This window comes from Lepidochelys olivacea (assembly GCF_965140295.1).
Source record: "Lepidochelys olivacea isolate rLepOli2 genome assembly, chromosome: 3".
NCBI lineage: Eukaryota > Metazoa > Chordata > Testudines > Cheloniidae > Lepidochelys > Lepidochelys olivacea.
The window spans coordinates 196,953,569-196,967,536 of record NC_140413.1 but is presented as its reverse complement, the minus strand read 5'-3'; the positions used below and the strand labels follow the sequence as shown (position 1 = coordinate 196,967,536).

Genomic DNA, 13,968 nt, shown 5'->3' with positions numbered 1-13,968 from the left:
CCGGGGCTTGGAAGTGTGTGTGTGTGTGGGGGGGGGGGACCACATCCCCCTGGTTCTGTTAATGTCATCACGCAGGTGATTCAGCAAATCCACAGCCCACAAGAACGTTGCTCTTCTGAGTATAGACGCGCTGTATGATCCACATGGCTCCAAATTCTTCTGGGCACTGGGCGGAGTGTGGACCTGTGTGTCGCTGGGAACCCTGGCACTAGGACTCAGACACGTAGCTTTCGCGGCTCCGCTGTATATAAAGCCCAGCACTGAATCGGGCATTTAATACAAAGCAGCTGTTTCGTTGCCCTTAACGTAGAGTTAAGAATACCCCGTCCTGAAGGAGGATTAGGGGCCTGATCCAGCTGCCTTTTCTCAGGCAAAGTGTCTGATGATTTAGATCACCGGGCCCGACTCTGCTTTTTACAGGTACTTTGGTTGGAGTGGCTCTGGATTTGCATCAGCCTAACCAGGCAGCATAACGACAGGACTTAGTATTTGTTCACACCGAGTAAGAAGCCCCAATCCGGTTCTAGCCCATAATAGCTACTACTGAGCAGAAGGGGAGGGGGGCAGATTGTGATTGCAGTCACACCGGGGTAAACCCGGAGACGCTGTAGTGACATGAGTGGAGGCAGGTGGGTGTAAACTGACAGTGAATGCGGTCAGCAGTACGGTAGGATGAAAACAGGTCTGCAGGGCAGCAGGATTTGAGGTGACTTGGTGCTTGTAGTCACCACGTGTCCATGCCGTTGAAGGGGGATGGGTGTGTGTGGCACCAAGAATCCCTCGATTGAATGGGGCACGCACGGTTCCAGACGGCGTGGGCAGACCCAGGTCTTCGGCTGCGGGTAAAGCGCTCTCCGGCCCCGGTAATAAAGCGTCTCACTGGGTTCGAAGGACGAAGGGTTTAAAACCAAGTTCCGCTGAGATTTGGAATGGGTCCCCCCCCCCTCGCCCCCATCATCACAACAAATAATTACAACGCTTTGGTTTGTGGCAAAACGTCCCCAGCCTGGCGCTGGCGTTGCTATTGGCGGGGTGGCTTCCTTTGCTGGAGGACAAAACGTTGAGTTTTAAAATATTTGTTATTTTTGCAACCCGCCTGCCAAGTGGTTTGGCTGCGGGCGTTGTCACCGGGCAGGTTCTCTGCTGTCCAAGGTCACGCAGCGCCTGACTGCGCGGAGTAACGAGCTGCTCTTCGGATTAGGGGGTGACAGTCTGGCCCCACTGAACTCCCCCATTGACTTCAGTGCGGCCACGCTGTCACCCTCGGCGTGTCCGTGAAATTCAGCCAGGTGCGGAGAGGGGCATACAAAATCGTCAGCCTCATTTACATATCTCCCATTGCAGGGTTGAGGGGGGGGGGGGGAAATGAGCCCGCACAGGAAGCTACAGCGGGGATACAAGTTCCTCCTTTACACACAGGACACAGGCCTCCTCTCCTGACTCTCCCGGCGGTCAGGTGCTAGGACCCTGCACCAGGTGCGGGTACTTTTGCGGACTCGCCGTGAGGAGCTGGAGGCAGGTGCAGAGGGGGGTCCCGTACAGCGACCCTGCCCTTCTGCCAGGCATGGCTAGGAGGGAGCCCGCCCTTGTTTTTGCTGTTCGTAAGTGCTGAAGGAAGCCCGCAGGTAGGTGTTTTTGCGTGTATGTGACAGCACGGACGGGCCCTAAATCCGATTACGGTATGTGTGTGTGGACGCTAAATCTGCGGTTTATCGCCCGCAGAGTAGCGCGTTGGTCCTTTCTGTGGAGAAGCTGAGCGATCTGGGCTGTGAGAGATCTTTTCTTTTTCCCTCTGATGCTGGGTTCAAGGGGCCGTATGGGGAAACGTCATATGAACTCCGAGAGGGAGTGTGCGTGTTTAGACATAACCCTGGAACAAAAGTGCTTCAAAGGGCGCTTCTGTTTCCCTGTGCTCTCCTGTGTATGATCTAAACCCGGAGCGCCCCCCCCCCAATCTCTGTTAAATTAAGGTAGAATTCTAAGCAAATCTTCCTTTCTCTCATTTTTTTAAAGCCTCCACCCGAATCCGCTTGTGTCATTCAGAATACCCGGGGTACAAGACCCGGTGCTTTCCGGTTCTTCGCAGACGGCCGTACAGAATTGATCAGCCTTCCTGCATTTGGGGGGAAACGTTTGGGCTTAATAGTAATGAGGGTAGTGTGATAATTAACAGCCCCCCCCCGACTCCTCACTTTAAAAGAAGTTAAGAAATACAACGACTTCTAAATGCACGGGTTTTTTTCTCTTATGCGGTGCAGCAAGCGATCCCTAACTCTGAAAGGGGAAAGCGAGTGCTTCTGAGCGTTTAGACCGGGATCTTTGCCCAGAATGGAGACTTCTGCAGTTATGCAGCCCACCAGCTCGCCCCCGAAGGTGGCTGTCCTTAGGCAGTGCATGTGTACTGTGTGTGGGGTGGGGGATTCAGCCCATTCACGGAGCATACGAGAGAAACCTGTAAGCGAATCGTCATCTCTGTTTGCATTTTGAAGCACCCGCTTCTGGCTTTTCTGCTTTGAAACGGCTCCTATATATTATAGCAGACAACGTGACTCCTTACAAAGATCCAGTTTATCCTGGCTGCTTGCTAATGAGCTTAGAGCTCCGACGCCGAGGCATGACATCCGAAATGATCATATCACCCCACTGTATCCTTCTTTTGGAAGGCAACGATCGCGCCGCCGTTCTCTCGGTGGGCTCCCTCCGCTCGCTCTTAGCTCTGCCGGGGGCTGAGCATGGCGCACGGCTGCAAAGCGGCCTGTCCCCGGACCAGGAGTGGGTGCTGGTCCAGAAGCCGCTCGCCTGGCAGTTTAGCTGTCGCTGGGGAAAGGGGGCTCAGTTGCGCAGCTCTCACTCACGCCACCTCAGCGAAGTCGATTTGATTTGCGACGCATTTGAGGATGGGGCCCCCCACTTGCTCCCCTCCATGCTTGTCCTTTCGAAATTGCCTGTCGACTTCCTGAATAGTCAACCCGACGTTCAGGTGCATCCACTGAGCCCCTGCCAGGCGTGATAAAACCCGGCATCTCTATCCCTGTGGCTAATTGGTCTCCAACGGATCCTGCTTCCCGAATGGTGGAAGTGCATCACGTCTGCTAAGGCAACCCTGGAGACAGCCTGGGGACGAAGGGAGTCACTTTAGCTGGACTGAATTCTGTTGGAGGCAACCTGCTCTTTCCTACCTGGGCCTCCGTCCTCTAGGGATGCCGGATGACAAAGGCGCTTGCTCCCCTTCCTCCAGATTTCCCTTGATGATTTCACGTTTCCTACCCCGGCTTTGAGAGCTGCTGAACGCAGCGGAAGCTGGCTGCCCCGCTCGTCTTGGCGAGCTAAACGTTCGGGAATTGGAAATACAAGTGTACGCAGGGACCTCAAGTTTTAGGCACCCAGTCAGACTTGCCCTTTCTCATGCTTTCCATTCAAGGCTCTCTTTAGACGCAATCTGCATAGCAAGACCTAGGACTAAAGATGCCCCAGATCCCCCACCATAAAGGATCATTTTCAGTTGCTAACACTTTTCCTCAAAGTTTTTACATTTTCAGCCAAGCTTTGGTACATTTGCTCGCAGGGAGCAAACTTCTGTTTTCTGGAAGCTTTAGCAAAGGTGCTCGTGACTCTAGGCAAGTCGCTCTTCGGGCCCGAGGTCTGCCTGTGGCAGGTGGAGAAAATAATTCTGCCCACTCCCAGCCTCGCTCCTGGGGATGGGAAGGGTACATTTACTAACGTTGTGAGCCACGGGGCGAGTGTAGTGAACAGCCGAAGCAGCAAGGAAAACGATCCACTTTTTTATTCAGGGCAGGACTTGGCTGGCTTGTAATAAATAAGGCACAGGGAAAACACAGCGGAGGGAAGATCAAATGAAATCTTGACCAGCTGCTTCGTTCGCACAGGTCCCAGTGCAGCAAGGTAGTGAAGCACGTACCTGACCCTAACATGGGAGGAGTCTCATTGACTTCAAGGGGACTATTCTTGTGCTTGAAGCTAGGCATGGCCTTTAGTACCTTGCTGAACTGGGGCCTGAGCGCTGGCCAGCCTCTGCACTGAATGAGGCAGGGCTCCTGTGGGGGGAAAATGGTCCCTGCCCATGTCATTAAATCGCGTCTCCCCAGGCGTCCACACCTGGTTGCGGGGCAGGTTGTCACTTCCTGACTTTGGAGCGCTTGAGTTGGCGACCTGAACGGTCTCTGCAGGGGTTTGGGGTGGAATGGACGAGTTACGCCTGGCTCCCTGCTCTGCAGAAAAAGGGCCAAATCCTGCTATTACTGACGTCATTGGTAGCGTTTCCACAGACTTCCGGTCCCTGGGACCTGGGCTCAGCCCTCAGGGACAGATTTTGAACGGGATTTAGGTGTTGCCTACGGCCCAGCTTTACAGAAGTATTTAGGTGCCTCACTCCCACGGATTCCACGCACCTGGGCATACGCCACTTAGATGGCTTTCAACAGTGAGAGAGGAGCCCACGGCTCATCCACCGTCACGTTTGAAAGCGGCGCCGCTGCTTAAATCTCTCCGGGCTTGCAGTGCTGAGCAAGGCAACACCTAAGAACCTTTACAAATCTGCCTTACGCGTCTTGCCCAAGGTCAACGTGCAGGCAGAAAAACTGGCAAGAGGGAATTGAAAGACCTTCAACGCCTGCTGCGAGGCTTGTCTGGGCAGGGTGGAATACAATGGGATGGGAGGGAGAGGTTTCCAGAGGTGTTTGGATCTCTGAACGCCTATTTCGGCCTGTTCTGTAATTATCGTTCTGCCCCTAGGAGTGCCTAGCTAATTCTCGCTGTAAATGAATAAATACCGAAATGTGAAGACACCAGTAGAAAGCCGGGCCCATGTGTTCTGTGCCCACGGTCTCCACCCATTGTCCCAGAGCTGTACTCCAGAACCTCCCAGTTTTCCCCCCATGAAAGCTGAACCGAAGCAGTGTTGTCCTCCTGAGTTTGGAGACCGCCTGAAACAGAAGGGCTGAAAGGTGTGAACTGCTTCACGCGCCTCAATGGGGTGTTAAACTTGGAATTTCATGGTGACAATTTAATGCTCAGTGCTGCTGATCCTTTGAGCAGAAGCAGCCAGCAAATGCACTTATGCCACAAGCCAAAACTGCCTCTCAAGCCTCCATAGCTGGGGACTTGAATCATTTGTTAATATAAAAATAAACCACCCAGGGACTAGGCCAATGATTGTATTCCTCATTTTTTTCATATTTAATTAATTCAAATCCTCCCTTTGTTGATTTAAATGAAGCTGCCACAGCACTTCTAGTTTGCCACTCCAGCAAGCTGCAGAATCCAGGGACCTTGCTTCAGAATTTAGGTCCAGAGTGGATGCCCGCCAGGTTATGAGCTTTTCCCTAGAGGACACCAGAAATGAGTCATCACTCATCATCAATGAGTTAGTTGTTTAATAACTAAACCATATTTGTGTTTGGAAGAGTGGGGCTCGAGGGTTTAGGATCTCAGACCTAGTCTTGGTTTTAATGATTTCTCTAGCACCTATGTGCTAGATAGTGAGCTTTTAAAAATCCTATTAGTTGAGCTAATGAACAAGGCATTAGAATAGGGTCCATGTAGAGGGTGTGAAGAGCAAAGGGGGTTCAGATAAGAAATGTTTCTTATCAGATCAAATATGGCTTTTGTCTGAAAAGCTAGCTCCTTTGAAAACAAACAACCCTCCCATGGCTTCTCCCTTGAACTATGGGGTTATTTCAAAAGTTCTAAGAGCAGGACTCGGGGGGATATGGCCAATTGGCTGAAAACCACCACCGGGTCCTCTGTAGCATCTTTCCTATCACTGTTATTTTCTGGATACTTTTCTTTTGATTAAACAGTTTAACAAATAAAATTTGCTACTTTCTCTCTGCATACTGTACATACATACCCAGTAATCTGACTGTCTCCCATGATTACCCAGATTCCTTGGGTCTAGCACATCATTCAAGTGGCACAGATGATGTGGCTGCTTCTCTAGTCTATAGAGTGGGGCTGGGCTCTGGCCTCAGACTGGGGGTGGGTGGGTAGATGCTGTCACCCCAATCAGCTCACATTTCACTTGTGTGAAGCTCAAGCAATTGGCCTTTATGTGGGTGATATTAATGTCATTCTCAATGATCCATCATCAACTGAAAGAGAAACAGCACCTGAACTCACATCTGGCCGGTAAAGCACATCACTGGTACAAATGGAAGTGCTCAAGAAAAGGGCAATGGATGATCTAGATTAAAAAAAAAAAAATCAGATTGAGACAGTTGAGTAGCTCACGGCTGAGTGACATGACGTGTTTTAAACATGGCTGAAAGGTCAGGGAACAAGGACATCTTGTGTGGGATTTTTTTAAACACAGTTTGGTGCTGGGGAAAGGTGCCAACCTGGCAGCACCACCTGCCAAGTGGCTGGATGAGAGACCAGGATGCAATGTTGCAATCACAGGTCACTGTGGACGTGTCTGCTCTCCAGTGCAGCAGACTCGCGACCTAGTCTTCCTCTCATCCCAGGGCATGAAGACCCTCAGCTTAAGCGCTGGTGGCTGTGGTTGTGGCCTTCCGGTGAATGGTGCCGAGAGCTGGTCGGGCTGAGACACTGATAAATCCCTTTCCGTTCCCTGGGCAAAGCCTTGTCCTTAAAGTTGGCTGGTCTGGAAAATATCTGAGCTGAGCTGCCAGTGTTTTTTTTGTCCCGATACGTCTGGAAAAATTGGGCCTCACAAGGTGGGTGTGACCTACTTTATTCCATTGCTACTTTCACTATATTTGCCGTTCTTTAATGTTTAGTGACTCAGGTCTGAAAATTTTAGCTTTAACCCCTCGCTGTCTGTTTTTCTATTTGTAATTACCGTACTGGGGTGAAACAGAGTAAATAAAACTGCAGTACTAATGACACTTCGCACTTACAGAACCCTTTGCACCCTAGTATTTCAAGACCTCTTACAAAGCTGGGGAGTATTATTAGCCCCATTTTGCAGCTAGGGAAATGGAGGCCCACAGAGACAAAGTCGCTTTTCCGCAATCCCACAGCGAATTACTGCCAGAGCTAGGACCGGAACCCAGAGCTCCCGCTTCCCAGTTCGGTGCTGATCATTAAACCATTACTGGCTTTGGAGATAAAGTATATCTAATGTATATAAATGCTAAATATAATAACTGAGATGAGCATGTACAGAAAAGTAGAAGTGTAAATTATAGGGTTATAAGTTTAAATGACAAGTGTGTAATAATGTTATAACAGTCATTTTGTAGCCACCTCTCTGGGGTGGTGTAAAGAAAATAGGTGACTGAAGATCATGCAATGTACTCCTCAGTGTTATGAGGAAGGAACCATTGCACACAATCCATTTGTGGCTTTCCTTGTGCTGACCTCTGGATAATAGCCCTTGCTAAATCATGAACAGAAATAGATATTAATATATACAAAAATTCCACATTAGCTCAGAATCTGTTTTGATTTCGTCAATAAAATCTCTCAGCGTAACACCCAGAAAACGATCCTGCTACAATGGAGATCTTTTCTTTCATGTCCTACATTCAGCACAAAAACCTGCAGGGAAGAAGAAGGAGGCTGAATATGGTCACAAGGTTGAAGCACAAAGAAAAACATATGCCCATTTTCAGCTAAATCCCCATTCAACACTTTTCTAGGACAGAACTCCAAGAAAGCCATAAAGGGATTTTATTAAAAACGGAGATTTTAGGAAACAACATTCTTGATCTTATGTACATTTCTAGCATCACTTCCTGTATATTTTTAAACTGAAATCCTCTTAGCATGCAAAGTAAATAGATTATGATATACTGAAGGATTAAGGATCACTGTCTGGTGTCAGATTAATCCCACATATAGACCATCACTTGTACTGACAGAAATATGGCTTCAATTCAGCAAAATAGCTCTCTGGCTAGGTAACACATTTCAGCATTTTATGTAGAGCAAGTGAGAGATTTCCTTGATCTGTTGTTGCACTGCATCTATCTCAGAAATTAAATATAAATCTGTATCATATGCAACACATGCTCTCCTCAAATTACTGTAAGGATGCATAGCATAACCATCCATTATACATACAGCTGTGTGTGGCGAAATGCTGTAGTAAACTGCTGTTTGTTTCACAGTTCTCACTTTATTAATATTTTCCCCATTGAATATGTAGAATTTTATGCACTTACCAGTTTCGTTCACTCAAGACATAAGCTTTTCAATATGTTGTAATAGCATATTCAGATATGCCTGGTACAAACAAACTGCTAAAATATGTTGGATTTTTTATTACTACCAAACCCACCATCCACTTAGTATATGTTAGACTTCAGCAGCCTTTTGACTCTTGTGGGGTGGGGGGGAATGGCTGGACCAATGAAAAATAAATCGATACATTTTAAATAAACACAGATTTTCTCAACACAGTATTGCTAAACAGTTTTTTTTTAAATTTTTTAAAAAATTTTTAATCCATTTATTTAGCGACAGTACCATTTTTCAAGACAGTAACCAAAAAGCAAATTCAAGTAGATTTCAGTTTTACATAACTGACGGGTCCAAAAGATCAAGCTTACTCTATATGTGTATATATAGTAACGTACAATACATGTGTACATACATGATATACTGGATCAAATGGTAGGAAGAAAGAAATGTCCTAAAGTTCTTTTTCTCTTTTAATAGTTCCGGAACAAGTATAATAATGAAACAGGTTAAGTTGTCTTCTCTGTAGCATTTTCTGTTAGTGGCTAGGAGAGCAAGATTAAAATCTGGACTCCAATGGAATGATGTTTAAAATCCATGGCTTTTTTAAAGGCAAAATAATGGTTATTCAACTAAGATGATATATGTAGATACGAAAATTGAGAGCATTCTTAGAAAAACGCTGCTGACTGTGAAAAGCTGCTCTTTCACAGAGGTATCCTGAGTGAAGGTTTTATCTGCTAGTATCTTGGTAGAATGGTTTTCAGAGCCTTAAGTGGAAATTCAAATCTGCATCCAAGTGAAGATTGTTAAAATATATAATGCATGGAGAATTACAGAGAATTTGCTCTGTGAGGTTTATGGATTTGTTTAATGGAAAAAAAAAACAATCTTTCAGCATTACCATTTGTACAGTAATACTGGTATCCATGATTATTGGATTTTGTATGTCATCGGATGTCATGATAAAAATTTCACAATATTGCTCTTGATAAATAACCGTGGGTCAGTTTCTGCAGAGAGAGGTGCCTATAAATCAATAATTCAATGTTTTAAGCAGAACATCGCTGAAACTTTTAACTGAATTTTCTCTTGAAGGGCCAGATCCAAAAGTAACTGAAGCCAAATGAAAGACTGATAAATTTCAGTGGCAGTTGAATCAGGCCTCAGGTATTTTCTTTTGAAGTGAAAGTATTCATATTCTTGATTATACTAGACCAAAGTGTACCACTTTGAGAGATCCACTTCCTCCAGTCTCCTGGGGGGAAAAACAACAACATAAAATTACTCACGTTAGCATACAGAAATTAAATGCAATGATAGATTAAAAAATGTACCCTTTTTATTTTTAAGAAACTCCAAAACGAATACAAGGAAACACAAACCTACCTAAATATTGACTCCAATTAACCTCTGTACGGATGCTTATTTGCAAAAGCGAAACCTTATTTTGTTTATCTTTATTTAAATTGTATAATAAACGTTCTAAAATTGTATTAATGCCAGTATTACTAGAGCCAGATTTGTAAAGACAGGGATGCAATTTTGTAATCTTAATGCAAGGCTGCAAATACTTGATTTAGGTGCATATAAATTGGGGGGCCCCCTAATGTGTATGCAACAAATGCATGTGCATAACTGAGACCTCGCCCGTTATTTTTTGTAAGCAACATGACAATTAATGAAAACAGTATGTGCCTAGAATGCTACATGTTGTTGGCATCCTACAAAAAGTACGAAAACTTTGCTAAGGAAAGTGTTATGCTGTAGTGAATCACTGCTTCCCTTACGATTACATATGAGCAGAAACCTCTTCATGATGCAAAGAAAACTAGGTGTGGAGCTGAAATCAAAGGGAAGCGGGTGTATGTGCCCTACTGTAGTTTACAAAAAACATTAATTTGAATTGAGAAAAAAAAAAAGGTGGAAAACTGGCAACAAGAAAGGTATGTAAGTTAAGGCTGCTGCAGGATTGTGTGTGTGCTGGCAAGTTCAGTGGGATTCATGTGACTTTCACTCTTTCTTTTCAAGTGAGGGGGAAAAAAAAACACTCTTGCAACCTAATGAGGAGCATTTACCAGAGCAGCAGCTCCATCTTATGGTATATTTATTCTACCACAGAGATACACATCACCTTCTTAAACAATGCTTCAGTGCACAATGCATATATTACTGCTGTGCATTTAGGATAAAAAGTATTTCGACAGCTAGAATTTTGTCTTGATGTAAATACTGCATTTTAGTTCCAGCCTGTTTGGCATTTTCGCTGCTTGGTGGATGAGGAAAAAGTTGGAGAGCATGTTTGTAAAGAGGCACTTGGCCTTTACTGGATAAAGCTCCGTGCACCATATAAATACCAACAGCTCTTTATAGAGAAATGAAAGGGTTTCCCCCTTCCTCTATATATAACTACTCCACCACACCCCTAAGCACTATTATATAATGCTGAAACAAGTCATCTTTCCTGCTGAATTTCATGCATAGCCTCTATCACAACTCTCAAAAGCAGATCTTGCAGCAAAGTTTGTGAATGGTAAGATTCTGTCGTCTTAAGGGATGTAAGACTCTTAGAACTTTCATTTGTTTCATTGATACTGGACATCTCAACTCTAGTTCCCATAAAACCATTTCAAACTCCTGGATAATTATTAACATCACTCTGTTTCTAGGTACAAGAATGTAAAACCTGCTCAAATCCTGGGGTTTTTGTCTAATGTTTCAACACTAGACTTTGTCTACATCTCTATGGTAACCATACTGCTTTGATCCTTTTTCACTCCTAAATCTTCCTTCTATGATTGACAGCCGTCTTGTCTTCTGCTATGAGGGTAGCACGGGAATTCTCCCCTGTGGGTGTGGTGGCCATTTTAATTAATCTATAATAAAATAATTAACTTTGCGCTTACATGGTGCCAGGCTCGCCGAGAACTGTACAAAATATCAGTAAGCAGTATTGTCCCAGTTTCAGATCAAGATACTGAACCACAAAGAGGCCAAGGCCTGCATTTTCAAACGTGTGCAATTTGAGACACCTGGAGTCTGATTTTCTAGATGGAGGTGATCAGCCTCTCTGGAGACCTACTTGTATCAAGTTAGGCAGCCAAAAATTAAGGCACCTTAAATGAGAGGAGACTCTGAAAATGTGGAGCTTTCTCAAGATCACCCAGGTAGAATAGAATTGGGAACAGAACTTGAATCTCGTGACTTCCAGTCCCTGACTCAGCTGAACTTGAATGCCAGATCTCAACATCAGAGATGTTTGGATCTGACTTTCCACACTCAGCCCCATCTCTACCTCTAATCACTAGATCAGCTGGACTTACAGGGGCCAGTGATGAGAGCACAGCTAACCATTTCTTCTACAAAATAACTAATCGCCTTCAAATGGCAAAGCCTTTCTTGGTCAAATATCTGGCTATGTGACTGATTTTTCTGGACCTGGCAGGTGAATGGGAACAATTTCCTGCAGTTTCAGGGAGGATTCACAGTGAGCAAAGAATACACAGGTAGTGATGTACGTGCAGGAGATTGTTTACATGATGCTGTGGATATAGTCTCAGCAATGCCCCGGGGTCTCCACTCACCTAGGGAATAGGCCACTTCTGACCCCCATCTCTTTGGCATAGCTCTGCCCTATAGGGCAAATCAAATCCTCAACATCCTGGCCACAGAGGTCTCCCTAGCAGCAGAACCAGGGCAGTTCCACTGTGCAAGAAATGGCTGGGCTCTGGGTATGCACCCCTTTTGTGGCACAGAGCCCAGCACTGTGAGGGGCCCTTCTGAAGCAATGGACAGGAAGCAAAGCCAGGCTAGAGGAACAGCAGAGTGAAGGTGGGCATACACTGGTGCACTGGAGGGATAATTCAGCCATTGGGCTTCTGGCTGTAGGTGGGAGAGTTCCTCTTGCTCACCACTGGAAATATCCAGAGTACAGCCCCAACTGGGGCTGGGTGACAAGTCACAGGTTTTGGCCCTCTGAGTGCATGCATTGTAATGATCTCTTAGTTGGAGATACAACATCTCCCTAAAGCATAAGCCTCGTTCCCTAGAGCTTTGGAAATATTGATACTGAATTCAACAGGCTACTCTACCAGGCTCGTTACATGATTTTTCAATAAAACAACATTCAGTCCAATTAGCTGGACAAAAGGGAAACCTTTTTCCTTCTCCAAGATCTTATGAGAACATCCAATATATCTGGATAGAGGAAAAGCCATTTAAAAAAACCCTAGAATGATGGAGAAGAACAACCTCTTGATTTTGAACTTGTACAGAACATTTAGCACGCAGTGTATCCTGCAAAGGATGAACATGCATGTGATATTCTATAACAATACATTAACAGGCTGTACAAATTACCTAGGTAAGCACTAAAAATTCAGGAAATGTCCAAGTTAATGTTGCTTGTATGGCATTGAAATATGGTTCCACTCTGAAAAGTGACGTTAAAATGGCTCCATCTTGCTTCCTTGTGTAACTAGAGTCATTGTCATAATTGCTCACCTCCGTGACAAAGATACATTGTTATTGCATTTTCCTCCTTGCAAGCGCCAACCCAGCTCCGGGAGATGAAGCAAGATTCTCTTTCCCCCTGCGTATCAAACAGAATTGTCTACCAAGTTTTATTATTTGAATGACTGTAGCAGCTGGGAGCCTTAGTCACGGACTAGGACTCCAGGTGCTAGGTGCTGTACAAACCCAGCTCGTAGTGGTCAGATAGAGCAGTGCACACCGTCAGCAACATCTGTGCAATTCTACTGATTTCAGTGAGTATCATGTGAACACATTATCATCAAAGGCAGAGTTTACCTTGCAAAATCTTTATTGAATGTGACTATACACAAGAAGAACAGAACTCGGCCTGACTGTCAATCCCAGCCTGAATTTGCAAGGGTGACAGTCAGGAAAAAAACAACTCCTCCTATTTTGACTTGTAGACGGCACACATTTGATTTGGAGTCATTGAGAGACAATGGACACAAAGTCCCACTGTTTTAACAGTCACTTTTCAGAGCAGAACTACACTTTATCTGCTCCATGGTCACCTGCACATTACGATACAGTCTTTTCACAATCAAATGAGATCATGTAATTAAAGATCAGAATGTTCTTCCAACCCTAGACACATGTACATCTTGTTCTTTGCTCCACCCCCCCCCCCAGGTATGGTAATTTGTCATTGGGGTCTAGCATATCGTTAATGACCCAGACTAGTTAATACAGTAACTTCCCTTATCTCTAGGGAATCTGAGTAATTTTGGGAGCACCCATGTACTATGCTTGTTCTTTCAGCCAGTAGCACATCACTCCTTAGGTGTTCTGGGGAGAGGAAACTAGCTAACATAGCTACACATGCAGAGAGGAGATTTTTTTTTCTAAGGTACATTTCAGGAAAGCAGGCTGATAACTATTAAGAGAACTTAGCAGTAAACATAGGTACCCTATGCACATCACAATTCCCCTGTACTGTGCACTTCTGGCCAGAACAGAGAGGGCAGGGTTGGCTTAAAGAGGCAGCTGGAGATTCCCTCTGAGCTGCGGCAATCTCTTGGGGGTGCACAGTTACCACAGTCAATTCTGTGCCATCTGGGACTGCCCCGCCCTCCCTCCCCCATCACAAGAGTGCACTGGAGCATGAGGGGACGGGAGAGGGTGTGGCTGGAGCACGTTGCTGTGTGTGGATCCTGGGCTGACAGAGTTGTTCCTGGAGAGTTGTTCTACTTGGCACAGGTTGTTTTTATGATGGAACAAAAGTGTATTTTCACACTGTTCTTGGTGGGGGGGCGGATGGAGGCCGGACAGGTT

General features: G+C 45.5%; 1 protein-coding gene across 4 annotated transcripts in view; it reads right to left on the bottom strand.

Annotated features, from left to right (window-relative positions):
- Nucleotides 1-8,412: 8,412 nt before the first annotated feature.
- WDPCP (WD repeat containing planar cell polarity effector) overlaps nucleotides 8,413-13,968 on the bottom strand; it is a 281,255-nt gene continuing 275,699 nt past the window's right edge. For all 4 annotated transcript variants that reach the window (XM_084623394.1, XM_084623391.1, XM_084623392.1 and 1 more), the window contains one exon: nucleotides 8,413-9,421. In XM_084623394.1, coding sequence (XP_084479520.1) covers nucleotides 9,371-9,421 — 51 coding nt within the window. In that variant the 3' untranslated portion in view covers nucleotides 8,413-9,370. The remainder of the gene's footprint in view (nucleotides 9,422-13,968) is intronic.